The following is a 14,106-nucleotide window of genomic DNA, read 5'->3' on the forward strand; positions in this document are numbered from 1 at the left end:
AGGAGGCAGTTATCTTTAAACAGTCGAAGTGAAGTCTGCCGGAATTGGCAATTGTATTCATCATGTCTGACCAGAAGGCCTGAACTAAATAGACTTTATGAAGTCATTTCTGGGAAGAAAGGATCATGAAAAAGTCTTGCTGTGATTGGAGATTGAGGGGAAACATGAATAAATTATTGACTTTGTGTCAACAACTTCATTTCACATGCTTGGGTTCAATAAAGATAAATTTCAAACAAAAACTGGGTCAAAATGGGTGGTGAATGGGATCAAATAAAAATTGTTTTTCTGCTCCCCAGAGAATATTAAATAAAAATAGCTTTTCATGGGCAGTCCACAGCATGTTTGAGTCCTAGCTTGTCTTTGAGAACGATGTCCAGAAATTTTGATCACCTACAAGTATTGTATCAAGCAATGAGTTCAGTGAGTTGTATTTCCTTGAATTACTGCAAGTTCCATCTCAGGATCCTGTGCAGCTTGAATCAGAGACATTGTTCGCTCTGCCTTTCATCCCCTAAATTGCCACCAGGTTATAACACTTAGAAAAAAATAATATCAGTGTCACGAACAGATAAAACCAAATGTTCGTATGTTATTGTATGTAAATGTGCTAGAATATTAGATGTGAAAATGGCACTCCTTAAACATCAGCTGCTTTATAGAAAATGCTCCTGTTCTGCGATTCTCAGTTCTACACAGACAGCAGGTAGAATCACACAGCTACTTACACTTTACAGTCTAGTTCTGCAAACAGAAATCCCACACTTTTTAATGCGATCAAGGATTACACCAGCTTCTATATGGAAAACCCTCACAAAATGTTTTCAAAGACCACTTTATGGCCATGACCTCAGCGTTATGCACCACTGCCATAAAACTTAGGAAAACTGGCAACAAAGGAGTAGATTTAGGACTTGAGGAAGGAATTGATTCTGAAACCTGTCTGTAGGTCAGAGTACAGCACAATTTGGCTGATAGTATTCCTGAGCTACAGATATTACCTTAACTTCAGGAAGTAGTGTATCATCTGTGTTAATTAATAACCAGCTTCTACCATGTTACTATTACAGTAGCTGGGAAGGGTTTTTTGTGACGTGGACATCAGCCCAGCAGCATCCAAGAATGATGTCAGTTAGCAGTGGTCGATCCTGTCACATCCCTCATTAACAAGCAGCTATGGCTTTTCCCAGCAGCCCCAAACTCTGTGAGGATTTGAGTAACACTTTAAGACAGCAATTAACATCTTTTAAAGATAACGAGAATGAATTTTTTCTAAAATGTAAGAAAATACCTCTTTGATGCCATTAAAGAGATCCTATCTTTTCATGTGCTGAAGGTCTTTACAACTTCCTACCAAGGAAGTTATTTTCCCAATGATAAAATAAACCTATATTCAGCTTGGGAATCTATTTTTTTTAAATGCTGTCTTGAAAGAGCAGACTATATATATATATATATATGTATATATATATATGTGTGTGTGTATAAAAGAACAGACAATGCCCCCTGCCAGTGATAGTCCCATACAGAACAATATAGTCATGTTTGACTTTAAGCAAGGAATGGGTATTGACTCTTTCCTGATGGACAGTGAGTTGTAATGATATCATAGGATACAATAATCCTGTAGCGGTTGTAACCTATCCATATTGCTACTTTTATCAGAAATAATTCGTGTTTCAACAGAGCAAAATTTGTGATTTGGGGTGTCACAGGGATGCACCTTCAGCCATGCAAAGAGCTGGAGAACTGCAGCCTCCTCCTGATGAAATTCATGCAACATTCAGAGAAGGTACCACTGAGACGTAGAAGCCTTGATACTGCTATGCCCAAGAAAAGTGATGTAGCATTTTGCATGAGAGAATGCAGTGGGACTTGAAGTAGGCAACAGAACTGAGACCCTCTCTTTTTTGAGGGTAAATGATTAAACCACTAGAGCATCCAGCAGACTCCTTGTCTTTGAAGTTACGCTTTGTTAGGAAACAAAACAAAAAATAAATAAAAATAAAAGGTTCTGTAACAAGTTAAAACTCAATGCTGCTGAACAAGACTTTAAATGGAAGCAACGGCAGATCTCTTTTTGCTGATTATGTCTGTGGCAGGATATTATTTTCCTCTTATCCTACTTCTACTCCACCAACTGCCAGGTTCACCCTGGAATGAATGAATTGCGTACGCTTCCTGGGTCCAGAGAAAAGCTTTTTGACTTTGCTTCTGAAATTCAACAGTAGGTCAACTCAAGTTCTCAAGCATGCTCCCTACCCTTCTCTGCTATTTCCAGGTGCCACAGACACCTCTGCCAGTCATTATGCCTCTGGCCAACACCAGCTGCTCTCCCAGACATGGGAGCCTCAGGGAAGGTGCAATGTCTCCTTCCTTCAGAAGGTTGAGATGATCAGAGCATATGAAGGAGACTGAAACAGAAAAACAGCTCTGATTTTAAGAAAATATGTATTATATGTACAGTGAGCTGTAGGCAAGCAGATCTCCTTTGCTGTCATAGAGATTTCTTAATCTACGTTTCTCTCAGAAATTACAACACTGAATTACAACACTTTAATTACCTGGAATACAGTAATTTTCTTTCAAACTAGAGAGTCTAGCTTAGGCCATTTCCAGTTCTTTAGCTGTTGGCAGTTCTGACTTTGTGCAACATGAAGAGGAGTTATTTGTTTTTTCCTTTATTTCTACAGCACTGCTCTCCGACCACCCCAGAGCTAGTGCTGATACAGAACTCTTTAAATATTCTAAAACCTTACACTAAGCAGATAAAAATCACAGCAAAGGCCAACCTGACTTTTTTTTGTATCACAGTGGACCTACAAAGGAAGAAGAGACTGATGCTTGCAGGAACTACTTGAAAAACACAGGGCCTGAAAGCATTACAGAAGAACTTTCTGTTGAAAGAGTGATCAGGCTCTCATTTAGGATCCCTGTTGACTTCCCTAGTTATCCAAAGGTGAGGATGAGTCAGAGCATATAAACCAGGCTTCTCCGAGTCAGTATTTCAGATATCTGAGCTCAGGTGCTTAAATTAAGCAATATTAATAGCTCAAATAATATGAATGCATTTATGGCTGCTGCTACCTGATGTACGTGCATTCAGGCAAATGTGCTGCTGTGCCATCTCAAACTGTGCACAGTCCTTGTGTTTGTATCACTGTGTCTACTGAGACAGAGAAAAAATTAGGTTAAATCTTTCAAAAGTGTGAAATTGATGTCAAAACCTGTCTGGGTGCTACAGATTATTTAGAAACCTTTATAGCCTAATCCTAGGGAAATATCAAATCCAGGCCATGCTTTAATTACATATCAAGTAGTTTCTTCAACATTATAGAAGTTCAAGAAAATTAAATAGCAACTTTTAGCAACTGTTGGGTTGATGTTCACTTACAAGTTCAACATTCAGTGCCAGCCCCTGTTGTTAGTAGGTTAATGACAAACTGGAGATTGTTGAGAGAAAAGTAACCACAGTAGGTGTGGAGAGGCTGCCTGACAAGAAAGATGAAAAGAGCGATCTATATACAGATCTTGACTAAAAGGTGTCTGGGCATGGCAAAACAAGCATGAGGAAAATCACACATATTTGAAGATTATAATTAAACGTTATGAATGAAGAATAGCTAATTAGGGTTGCATGAAACCAGGTGACTTGCGGAAATTGAATGCAATCAAGAAGGCAAAACAAAGCAGAATATAATAGAAAATGCTTTGACAGTCACATTTTGTAGTAATGGAAACCCCCTTTCTTGGAAAATTTAAAAGCAGACAGAATGTATTTTAAAGAATACCAGGAGAAAGGAGGCAACTAATTATAAGTCTGTACCATCTTCAATTGAATTTTTTGTTCTCTTCTTTTGGTGTTGTGTAATTTGTTCTAACAGTACAACAGTTTGTACACAATTATTACTATTTCTAAAGTTTGGTTCAGAAATTAAAATCTCCACAATCAAACACCAGAGCTAAGTTATTACATCTTCCCAAGACACTTTAATGCTTATTAATTGTCTCCCATTTTCTCAATTAAACATCTGTTAAATACATTACTTCTAGTGTCTTTTCCTTCACTTTACTAGCAGACTAGATTATCCATTTCAGCTGATCTCAGTGAAAAGAAAATTAGAAGAAATGTGTTTACAGAGCAGCCTGTTTAAAGTCAATTTCCCTTGCTCTGTGCTGAAATAAGACAAGTTACTGCATTTCCCTCAGTCTTTCAGAAAGTTTTGAAGATCATTCAGCACTTGGAAAAGATATTTCTGCCTTTGTATTTCTTTTTGAACAGGTACTAGAGTTGTCGTTATTGGACTCTGAAATGAAGACACTATACTTTCCAAGATTGACTCTTAAATGTAAGCAATTTTTCATCTTAGGATAGCAGATCAGTTGCTCTATTAAAAAGAACGCTTCGCTGCCACAAGATTAACAAAATTTGCAGTGTATTGCAAAAGACTTTCACCTCCTACAGGAGATGATTTACAAGCAAGAAAATTAGAAGACATCACACTGTTCCATGACGTTGCAGCTAGCAAGAAGAACAAGAAATACCAGCTTCCCAAAGTACTACAGAAGCCTGATTAAAATTATTCATGACACAATAAGCTGTAGCTACTGATCTGATGGCAATTGCAATTACCCACAATTTTTCCAGACAGGATGAATGCTCTAGTCTGAAGTCCTCATTTTCCTTTCCCCTTTTGGATCACAAAACTTTGGTGAAAGACAAGATTACAGACAAGATTTATTCATAGATCAAAGTTGTTTTTATAGAACAGGATAACCAGTTTGAAGACAGGCTCGTGTCAAGTCTCATGACTAGAACTCGAACATGGATCTGTGTGTATGTTGTAATTCCATGAAGGACATTTTCCTCTTACACAAAACAAGTTTTGTTGCTTTCATGTTCCCATGGCAAAAGGCTTTTAGAGATAAATTAACAAGTTTCCTTTACATAAAGAGGAAATAAGATTTCCATGCAGATGCATTAGTTGATACCTACTGTACCACCTATTCTCTTCCATATTGGATTTAACCAGTGTTAACAAATAATCCATTGCCTCGTACGTTAAAGCAACATTGAAAAGATTAAGAAACCCAGCCAGGCTGCAATTTCAAAGAGAGGTAGAAGAGGTAACTGCCGCCTACCCAAAGAGCTGCAATTATTGCCAGTCTTCATGGTAGAAAACAGATGAAATCTTAAATGAACAATATTTAGAGACTTGTAAAATGATTGCTTTTTAGGACAAGCCGGCAAGGAGAGCAGTGCCAATTTGTCTCTAACAAGTCGTTATCTATACGTGGAGATAAATTCAGCCCCCAAAGAAGCAAACCCATTGTTTTCCTGTTTAACCAGCAGGATATAAAAATAAAAATCTGACATACACATGCAAAAGAAAAAAAACAGAAATGACAGCACTGTGTGATAAAAGCCAGAGTTCTGCAAGATCTTGCTTGTGAAAGAACACGATATAAAGCACAGCTGATTAATTTAAGGGATGACAAGCAACATTCAGAAAGATGGAAAGTTTTGCTCCTCCGAGTCCCAGATGTGATATTTTAAAAGGGAGAAGTAGTTTTCTGCCTTGTTGAGAGAACAGTTTTGATACAATAAAACACAATTTCCAAACTTCTGAAAGTCCTAATAGCAAGAGGTCAGGAAACATTTTGAAGAGGTGAGCACAGACACATGTAGTTAATTCATTTAGAGATTACTCAGAAGAGGTATACATTACTATCTCCCATTTTTAAACTACATTTTTACTCAGATTTATTTTAGATACAACCTAGTAAACTAAATACAACTGAAAGCTGGTCTACAGTTTATAGTATAAAATTCAAAGTGCTACAATTTTAAAAGGCATTCTTGGCATTCAAGGATGCAAATAGCTCCTATGATGGATCTTGTTCTGTGCCACCTTGTATTGATAGAATTAAGCCTTCTTGAAAATTCCTTAGAAATCCAGGTGCTCAGTAGCTATTTAAGCACCTACTTTCATTGCACTCTATGTCTAAGCAGACAATAGCCACCCCAATACCATTAAACTCAAACTTTCCTTCATAGTCTGAACATGAGGTTTAAAAAAACCCTTTTCATGTCAGAACAAACACCAAGTGTTATGTAATCACTGTGATTTCCCCCTCTTTTACTTATCTATTAATTTTTGTTTAAACAGAAACCTCACAATTCATAAAAGATCTCAAGCCAACATTTTTTTGTTAAAAAAAAATAATCATATGAAACTAACCTGCTGTAAATGTAGCATCCCATATGATTGATTTCTTTGTCTAATTTATACCGCCGAAAATCTTCCCAAGCATCTTTAATGGCTGTAATGGCCATTATGACACAAACTGGGATCACAGAAACTTCTGGTTGGAAAGCATTCACCACTGGCACAAAATTCAGCAATGCAATAACCACAAAATAAATATTGGCAAAGCGATGAAACTGCTCGTAGATATTTTTAGGAAGGAAAGTCAAGATGGTATATTTTGTGGTCTTAATTTTATTGGAGTCATAGTATCTGTTTGGATTTTCCTTCCACTTCTTAATTCCAAAGGGCAAATTGGAGACTATCACTCGTTTATTTTCATTTTTCTTCTTTCTTTTCTTCACTTTTTGTCTCTTCTCCAGCTCTTCATTTTGTATTTCAGTGTCTGGAGAACCACATCGACAGCAAGTTTCCTTAAAGAAATGTCTTTTCCATATCATTCTAGAGAAGCAGCCTTGAACACTTTTCCTTGACATCTTGCTTTCTTCTGAAAAACTAGCCTGAAGTTGGATAACAACAAAGCTAGAAGAGTTCAATAATCCAGATAATCTCCCAAGTGCTGGAGAGAAGATTCAAGATGTCTGAAGCTCAGGGCCACCTCTCATTCAATTCCAGCCTCCACCTGCCCAGACACAGGTATCATCCTGACTCAGCCGCACCAGGTACTGGAGCCTGCTGTGGAGGCTGCACCTCACATGTAACAAAAGCACCCAGAACGTTTTGTTTTTCCTGTTAGCATACGCCTGGAGGCCTTGCTCAGAGCATTTCCCTGGCATGGACTACCCGCTCACTGAAGTGTCTCTCAGCTAGCACGGAGCAGAGGCAAAGCAAAGAACGTCACACCATTTTTATGGTTCACAGCTTGAGCTTCGGAATCACTTTATAAGCCTGGGAGTTGCCAGGAAGTTCAAAGGTAATGGGCAGAGCTCCGTGTCCCAGAAGTCAACAGAGAACTGCTATAAGCTTCAGTACAGGCAGTATTGCTCCCTTTACTTCCTCTACCAATTATTTATTTTCATGACCATAATATGCATTATTAAAAAAAACCAAACAACCCCTATCCTCCCAGACCAAGCAAACACATGGTTTGGTAGATGTAAGTATGATACACAGACACAGATGCCTGAAGGGCAGTTTACCTAGATTGCCACTCAGCCTGATCCTTCTCCTCTGATGGTTCTCCTCCTTCTGGACACCCAAAGTGCCCCTCACTCATCCAGTAACTCCTTCCACCCTCATTTCTTTTTCCCCATTGGTCCTTGTGCCTTTGACACGTAACTATGTCGCATACATGAGTTAACAGCCAAGACAGCTAATGAGATTTGTACAAACCATAGTAATTTTTCTTCTATGGCCTGTGATTAATGATAGGTAAAAAAGGAAGAAACACAAACATTTAAACTTGTTTTAAATGAAAACTCCTGTCTATTACATAGTGACAAGCTAAGTAGTCTCAAGTCAAGGTAGGACTTGGACAAGAAACTCTGATGAAATCAAAATGTTGCAATAAGAATTGCACATGAAAGTATTTCTTCTCTCTGAGTCAGTATTGAGCAAACGTCTCAGTTTACTGCAAGTGTTGTATCATCATACACCAAGCTGTACTGATCAACTGTGTTTACTAGAAGTCCTATAATAATTTTTTTAGTTCCTGGTAACACTTCACCTTGAACGTAGTTTATTATTAATTTTTGTTTTAATTGTTTTTAGCATGCAACATCTGAAAGACATTGCTCCAATTTGTTAAGTAGCCCCACTAATCCTTTTCAGGCTTGGATGTGTTTCATTTTTCTTCCAGACCGTTCTGCTACCTGAAGAGGCTGTTGAGTGTGTTGGCAAGCTGGCTGGAAATTTGGAACGAAAACTTGTATGTCAGCATACACTGCTGTGGTATCTAACAAAACATCAGTCATATCAGGATGTCTTAAGTGAGATAAATGAGGCATTTTAAAAGGCAGAACAAAACTCTTTATAACAGATTTCCAAACTTACTATACTCCAAAGGCTCAGTGAGGGAACTACTGCAAAATCATATGAGCAGTTTCCACCACATCAAACACAAAGAAAAATAATTGGTATAGTTCACTTACTTGTCATATACTCTGGTTTTAGAGAAGTTTAACATCTTATCAAGTTGGTATTTCCTATAGTCTTCAATAGCATCCTTAATCATACTGGCAAGTAGCAGCACAATCAGAGGCAGCATAGTAATCTCTCTGTGGAAGACTTCCACTTGTGGGAACCAGTTCAGAACCACCAGAAAGAAGAAATAAAGATTACCCAGCCTGAAAAGGTATAAAAAAATGTAGTTGTCAGAAATTAGAATGTGCGCTTTTCTGAATGAACATCCCACATTTTGTGTCAAAGGAACAGTAACCATTTCACACCTCTACCCTCCTCTTCCTTTCCCTGAAGGAATTTATCAGTTACTTAACTATTTATCTCTAGGAGCTAAAGCTCCTTTAGTGATCCCTCACTACCTCAGTCTTGAAAATAAGCACAAAATCAAACAAAAGCAAAAAACCTCTTAAATAACCAAACCAACGTAACAGAATAGGTGTAAAAACTCACATATTCAGAATTATGGAAATGTCCTCATCAGAAACCCATGCAGGATTCCACACTTGGAAGGTCAAATAATGAATGTATAAATCTAATACACAGAATAAAAATTTCCAATCTACAAATTGCTATACAATTTTAATTTTTTTTTATAACAATATTTCCCTGGGTGTCTTATTGAAATTATTTGTTATGCTGGGGGTTACATAATTTCAATCCATCACTTGGAAAGTCACCTGAGGTAACATTTGCTGTCAACTAGTCTATTAATAAAATCTTCACTAAAATAAGTCAGCAAAGTCACGTGCCTGCCATTAAAAATGTACTAAAACTAATCTATAAGTCTCTGAAATCTACAGAATTTCATAGGTGTCTCAACGCAGCCAATGAACATCTTTTCATGTTCTTAAAAATTAGAGGTTTATTCAGCACAAAAATAGAGGAATCTTTAAAGAAAACCTTGACATTTCTAGATAGAAAACTTCCAGCATTCAAACAAGAAAGCTGGCCTCAGCACCAGCTTAAGCACACCTAGCATTTCCTTGCTTTAAACCTCCATTTCAGAGTGAAATGAGTCACATTTGATTACAAATCATCATCACATAAATTTTATCAATGTGGCAACTACAAAAGCAGCCCTTCTCCATCACCCATGAACACTGTTTCAGAGAGACTTCTTGAATCTGATGTATCACTGAATGATTTTACCTGTGAAACTGCTCAAAAAGATTGTGGGGCAAAAAATTCAACCACGTGTATTTCGTGGTCTGTATCCTGTTTCCAGAATAAAGTGTTGAAGCTTGTTTCCAGTCTTTCTGCTGCCTCCCTTTGTTGGGAAATACAATCCTCCATTTGTTTAAGTTGAGTTTTGGTTTGTCTCTGACAGGGAACAGCAGCGGTGTCGATTCTGATAGAGTCTGGGAAGGACTTGCAGCTCCTAGTCGCTGCCAACGGTACAAAGCAGAGTCTACAGACACAGCCATTCACAGCAGAGATGTCAGCCTGAAAGACAAATGCATGACAAGGAATGAAAATCAATTCCTTTCTTGTAGAAAATTCACTTCATGTCTTGCTAGCAGAGGTTTCTAAAGCAGCAAACAATACCACTCTTCAGTGCATTACATGTTTGGTCTTTGAGTTCAGCACTCTCTACAGAGAATGCACAGAATAAAAGATACAACAAAATCTTCAAGAATGAACATCTATTTTTATCTCTGGGAAAAAAAAATAATAATAAAATCCCAAATCTATTTTCTCTGTGTTATAACAGCAAAATAACATAGATAGAACCGATTTAACTGAGATGAACAATAGCTTTTCCTCTACAAGTTCTGTGTAATTTTCCTCAGTCATAAACTGCCACCAAATCTATTAAGTTATTTTTCTTCAAATGTTTCAGACTTTCTTACAATACCTTTTCTATTCACACTTACTTACAAAAAAACAAGTTCAGGAGTTAAATCTCAATAGCTCAGATAATAAAGAGCTGCAGCATCAGCTTAATCTCATTTACACTCAGAAGCACTTTTCCAGAGTCTCCACAGAAAATCTGATTTGGATGCAAAATGCCGGTTAGCACTAAAACAATGAATGTTTTATTGGTTGGAGAGATAAAGGAATTAAATCTCCCAATACTAATCCTGTTGTCACTGAACACTTGTCTTCTGGTTTGTTCACACATCTGCAGCTGTGATTGGGATCCAGGCTGCAGGATGCTCAGGCTCCAGCAGGGTAGGTGAATGTGCTATTACACTTAATTTAAGCACAGTAAAGTCACAATCCAACAGTAGGACTTTGAGGACTGGAAGCTGCCTTACAACAATGAGGCACTCAATGTGAAAAAGCGAACAAAAAAAACTGGCCGTGTGCAACTTCAAAGTTTCACTGAATGAAATGCTTGAACTGAACCCACCTCACTGTGATTGAGGGAAACAGAAAAACACTATTTAAACTTGGACAATGGCAATTTAGATTTATTCATTGAACAATTTGTTTAATGCTTATTTAGTAGCAGACTTATTTGAAACAGACTGAGAATACCTGTACATGTTTGTACAAGTTTAAATAAACACATTTCAAATATATTAAACCTTTGAAATGGTTGATACCTTTACTACAAATGAGTCCTTTGTCTATCTTTGCTTTTCAGCTTTCTCTTCCAAAAAGCCTACCTTTACTGTACACAATATGTGATTTCTTTTTGAAAATAACTTAAGCAAATTTTAGAATATGTACATGATTAAGTACTGAAAGGGGAAAAATATACTGTAAAGAGTCTCACCGAAACATCTGAAGTACGACGTTTCATCAGCAAACAGCAAGTATTGTCTATGCACTATAATTCACTACCATTAGTTCAGAGTTCAGGTTGCTTGAGGAGCCTCTGCAATGTTGAGAATGGCTATCTTGCCTACCAGGCACTTGGAAATACTGTCTCAGTTGATACAAGCTAAAAACCCAGTATAATGAATCTAGATTCAATATCATGTCATGTTATACTGAAACTACAAGTTGCAGGGGAAAGCAAATATCCCAACAAGCAAGTGAAAGTTTTTCACAGCACTTGCCATTACTTGTGCTATGCTCCACAGACTGGAATGCCATCATTAATCCCTTGGTTTCAGATGCCTCCTCTGTGTTTGCAGTCACTTTATTCACCTGTTGAAAGATGCAAGCTAAGCAGCTGCCATTGTGATAACAGGTTCATGTGTACTTTAAAAAAATTAAAAATTCCCTCGTGGACTATGCTTGATCCCTGAAAGTTCATGCAGGACCACAAGGACAGTCAGACAATGAACAAGACTGATCTCCAGTGTTTGCCAAGTGTCAAGAAAAGCAGCACAACAGCAGGATCTCATGCCACAGATGAACCTTAGGCAACATGTCGCAAGAGAGAGATGGTCTACATGGGAGGGGGAGAAAGATTTCGTGAAGATGTGCTGAACCTAAACTTGAGCATCAGACTCTCCTTCACTCTGTTTTTGTGCTGTGCTCCTGGGTGGTCCTAAAGAATCCATAGGAGAGTTGTGCTGGTAGGCAGGAGAGAAAATGAAAGCTTCATTTAGGACTAGAGAGAGCCTCAGGACAAGACGCCAACAAGCAGCTGTCTCTTCGCAGTATGTAATGACAGAGGGGTTTTTGTGTTTTACTGCATGTGAGCCATGAAAAAAAGACAGGCAGGCACAATGAGAAGTATGGAGTACTGGCTTGGAGAACTGATGGAAAGCCTTTGTTTTTTAAAAACTTGGAACTCAGGAACCTTTTCTCTATAAGATACCAGAATTAAACTACTAACATAAGAGGACCCAAAACACAGACATTATGACACACTTTCTTGTGTCTGGATTCTAGCAGACTTGGTGGTTGTTTACTGAGGAAAATCAATTATTTGAAGGTGTTACCTTAACAAACACAATCTTAAGGTCTGAATGGCTTCATGCAGAACTGAATAAACTTGCTGGTTAATCCGTAGACTGGACCTCCTACAATCCATTTTAATCAAATTGCCAGGGCCCAGATGAATGAGTATTTTGACAGAAGTAAAAATGATGTTCGACCTGAACTACCTTAGAGCTTGCATTTCCCTGCACTATAATTTTTACTCTGTGGTGCTGAAAGATTTTGCAATGAAAAAGCAACAATTCAATCACTGGCAGTTACTAAAAAAAGGCACAGTGATTGCTCAGTGAACATGCTATAGTTAAATAATTGAGGTCATGTTTGCTAGCTAAAGACTAGATAATTTTGCCACCTCGTTCTGAGCAACAAGCTCTCTGGTTGATTTCAGTTACATCATAAATTAAGATATGAACAGTGGATGAAAGAGTGACAGCCTTTGGTGGCTCAGATACACACTGTACTACATGTGTCTTCAATGACATATATATATATATACACATAATGTTGCATGTTACAGAGCTACATGCATGAGTTATACACAACCTACCAGAGCATCAAATTATTTCTGTACCCTAGATACATCAAGATAGGTTGAAATTCCTTAGATATTAAAAATGACAAAACCCTAGAGTTTCAGACATATTACTAAAAATAAAAGGAGACAAGATTGATTAAGGTTATTTTACACGTAAATAGTAGTGTGTCTTCCACAATTTCCTCTGGGAAACTTTTTCTGCAGGTTCACAAATCACTAGTCTGCTTCACAATCAAGACAGGGCCCTCCTGACCTCATCTTTATTTACTGAGTATATAAATAAATGAAAGAATGACTTAGTTTTAATCAGTTTGGAAATTAATTCTTTACCTCCTAGCTTTCTTCAAAAGACAGTGGTCATAAGCATCCATGAAGAAAAAGGTCAGTTGGTGCCACCATACAATTAAGTGAGTCACAGGAGATGCAGAGATTTCCTAACATAAACTGTGCAAAAATTAGTAACTGTTATATGGGGGTAAATTATATAGCTGGATAAATAATCAAAGCAGCAAACTAATGGCTTTGACATGAATTTCAGTGCTGGCAATTAAAAGATAGAAGAAGCAAACATAATTATTATTTTGTATCAGTAAGAATAAAAAGGAGCCTAAACTTCTCATCAACATTAGGAGATAAACAAGCAGGAAAAAAAGAAAACTCAAAGATGTATTCTTCTATAAAAATGACAATTTTCTACAATTCAGCCAACTCCTTACAAGAAACTTCATATTTACTGGCACTTTGATGCGTTGTGCCAGTTACTTTCTGTATGCTAGAAAATGCATTAAAATACTGCACTATATATCTGGCACTATATCTAACGTGTCTGTCTCAACTCTTTCCAAAAAAGCTTCACAAAATCCCTTTCTTGCAATTCTACAACATTTTGCATGTTCACAGCCATTTATGTTTCTACTGACCTGTCACTGGAAGAACAGTTGAAGTGCTGATTTTTTTCAGCATACTTGTACTTCAGTGACTGTTTTCTTTCCATCTAGCTAGTGAGGCTTCAGTACAGCAATACAGATGCTGAAAGAGAAAAATCAAGGTGATGCAGACATTTCCAACATCATTATGTTTGGGATTTGTCATCCATTCCACTTCAGCATAGAGATTACAAGTGCTAATTCCAGTGCTGGTACATAAGAGATGTGGTTGTTTTGTCTGAACTCCCCTTTGACAGCCACTTCAGAAACCCTTGCCATTACCAGGAGTCAGCAAGATCCAGTGGTCTCCTTTACTTCTGGTGGGAATTTTGAGACTTGACATGAAGCACCAGCCAGGGCTGTAGAAAGCTGAGTTATTCTCAGTTACTCTGTAACTGCTCAAGGCACAAGGTGA

General features: G+C 37.6%; 1 protein-coding gene across 1 annotated transcript in view; it reads right to left on the bottom strand.

Annotated features, from left to right (window-relative positions):
- The window catches only part of ATP10B (ATPase phospholipid transporting 10B (putative)), a 49,186-nt gene extending 39,372 nt beyond the window's left edge, over positions 1-9,814 (bottom strand). Inside the window, exons 1-2 of the mRNA XM_051631563.1 lie at positions 9,540-9,814; positions 8,360-8,554 (exon numbers count right to left, since the gene is read on the bottom strand). Coding sequence (XP_051487523.1) covers positions 8,360-8,554; positions 9,540-9,814 — 470 coding nt within the window. The remainder of the gene's footprint in view (positions 1-8,359; positions 8,555-9,539) is intronic.
- Between the last annotated feature and the right edge of the window lie 4,292 nt (positions 9,815-14,106).

The sequence above is a fragment of the Apus apus genome, chromosome 13 (assembly GCF_020740795.1).
Source record: "Apus apus isolate bApuApu2 chromosome 13, bApuApu2.pri.cur, whole genome shotgun sequence".
Lineage (NCBI taxonomy): Eukaryota > Metazoa > Chordata > Aves > Apodiformes > Apodidae > Apus > Apus apus.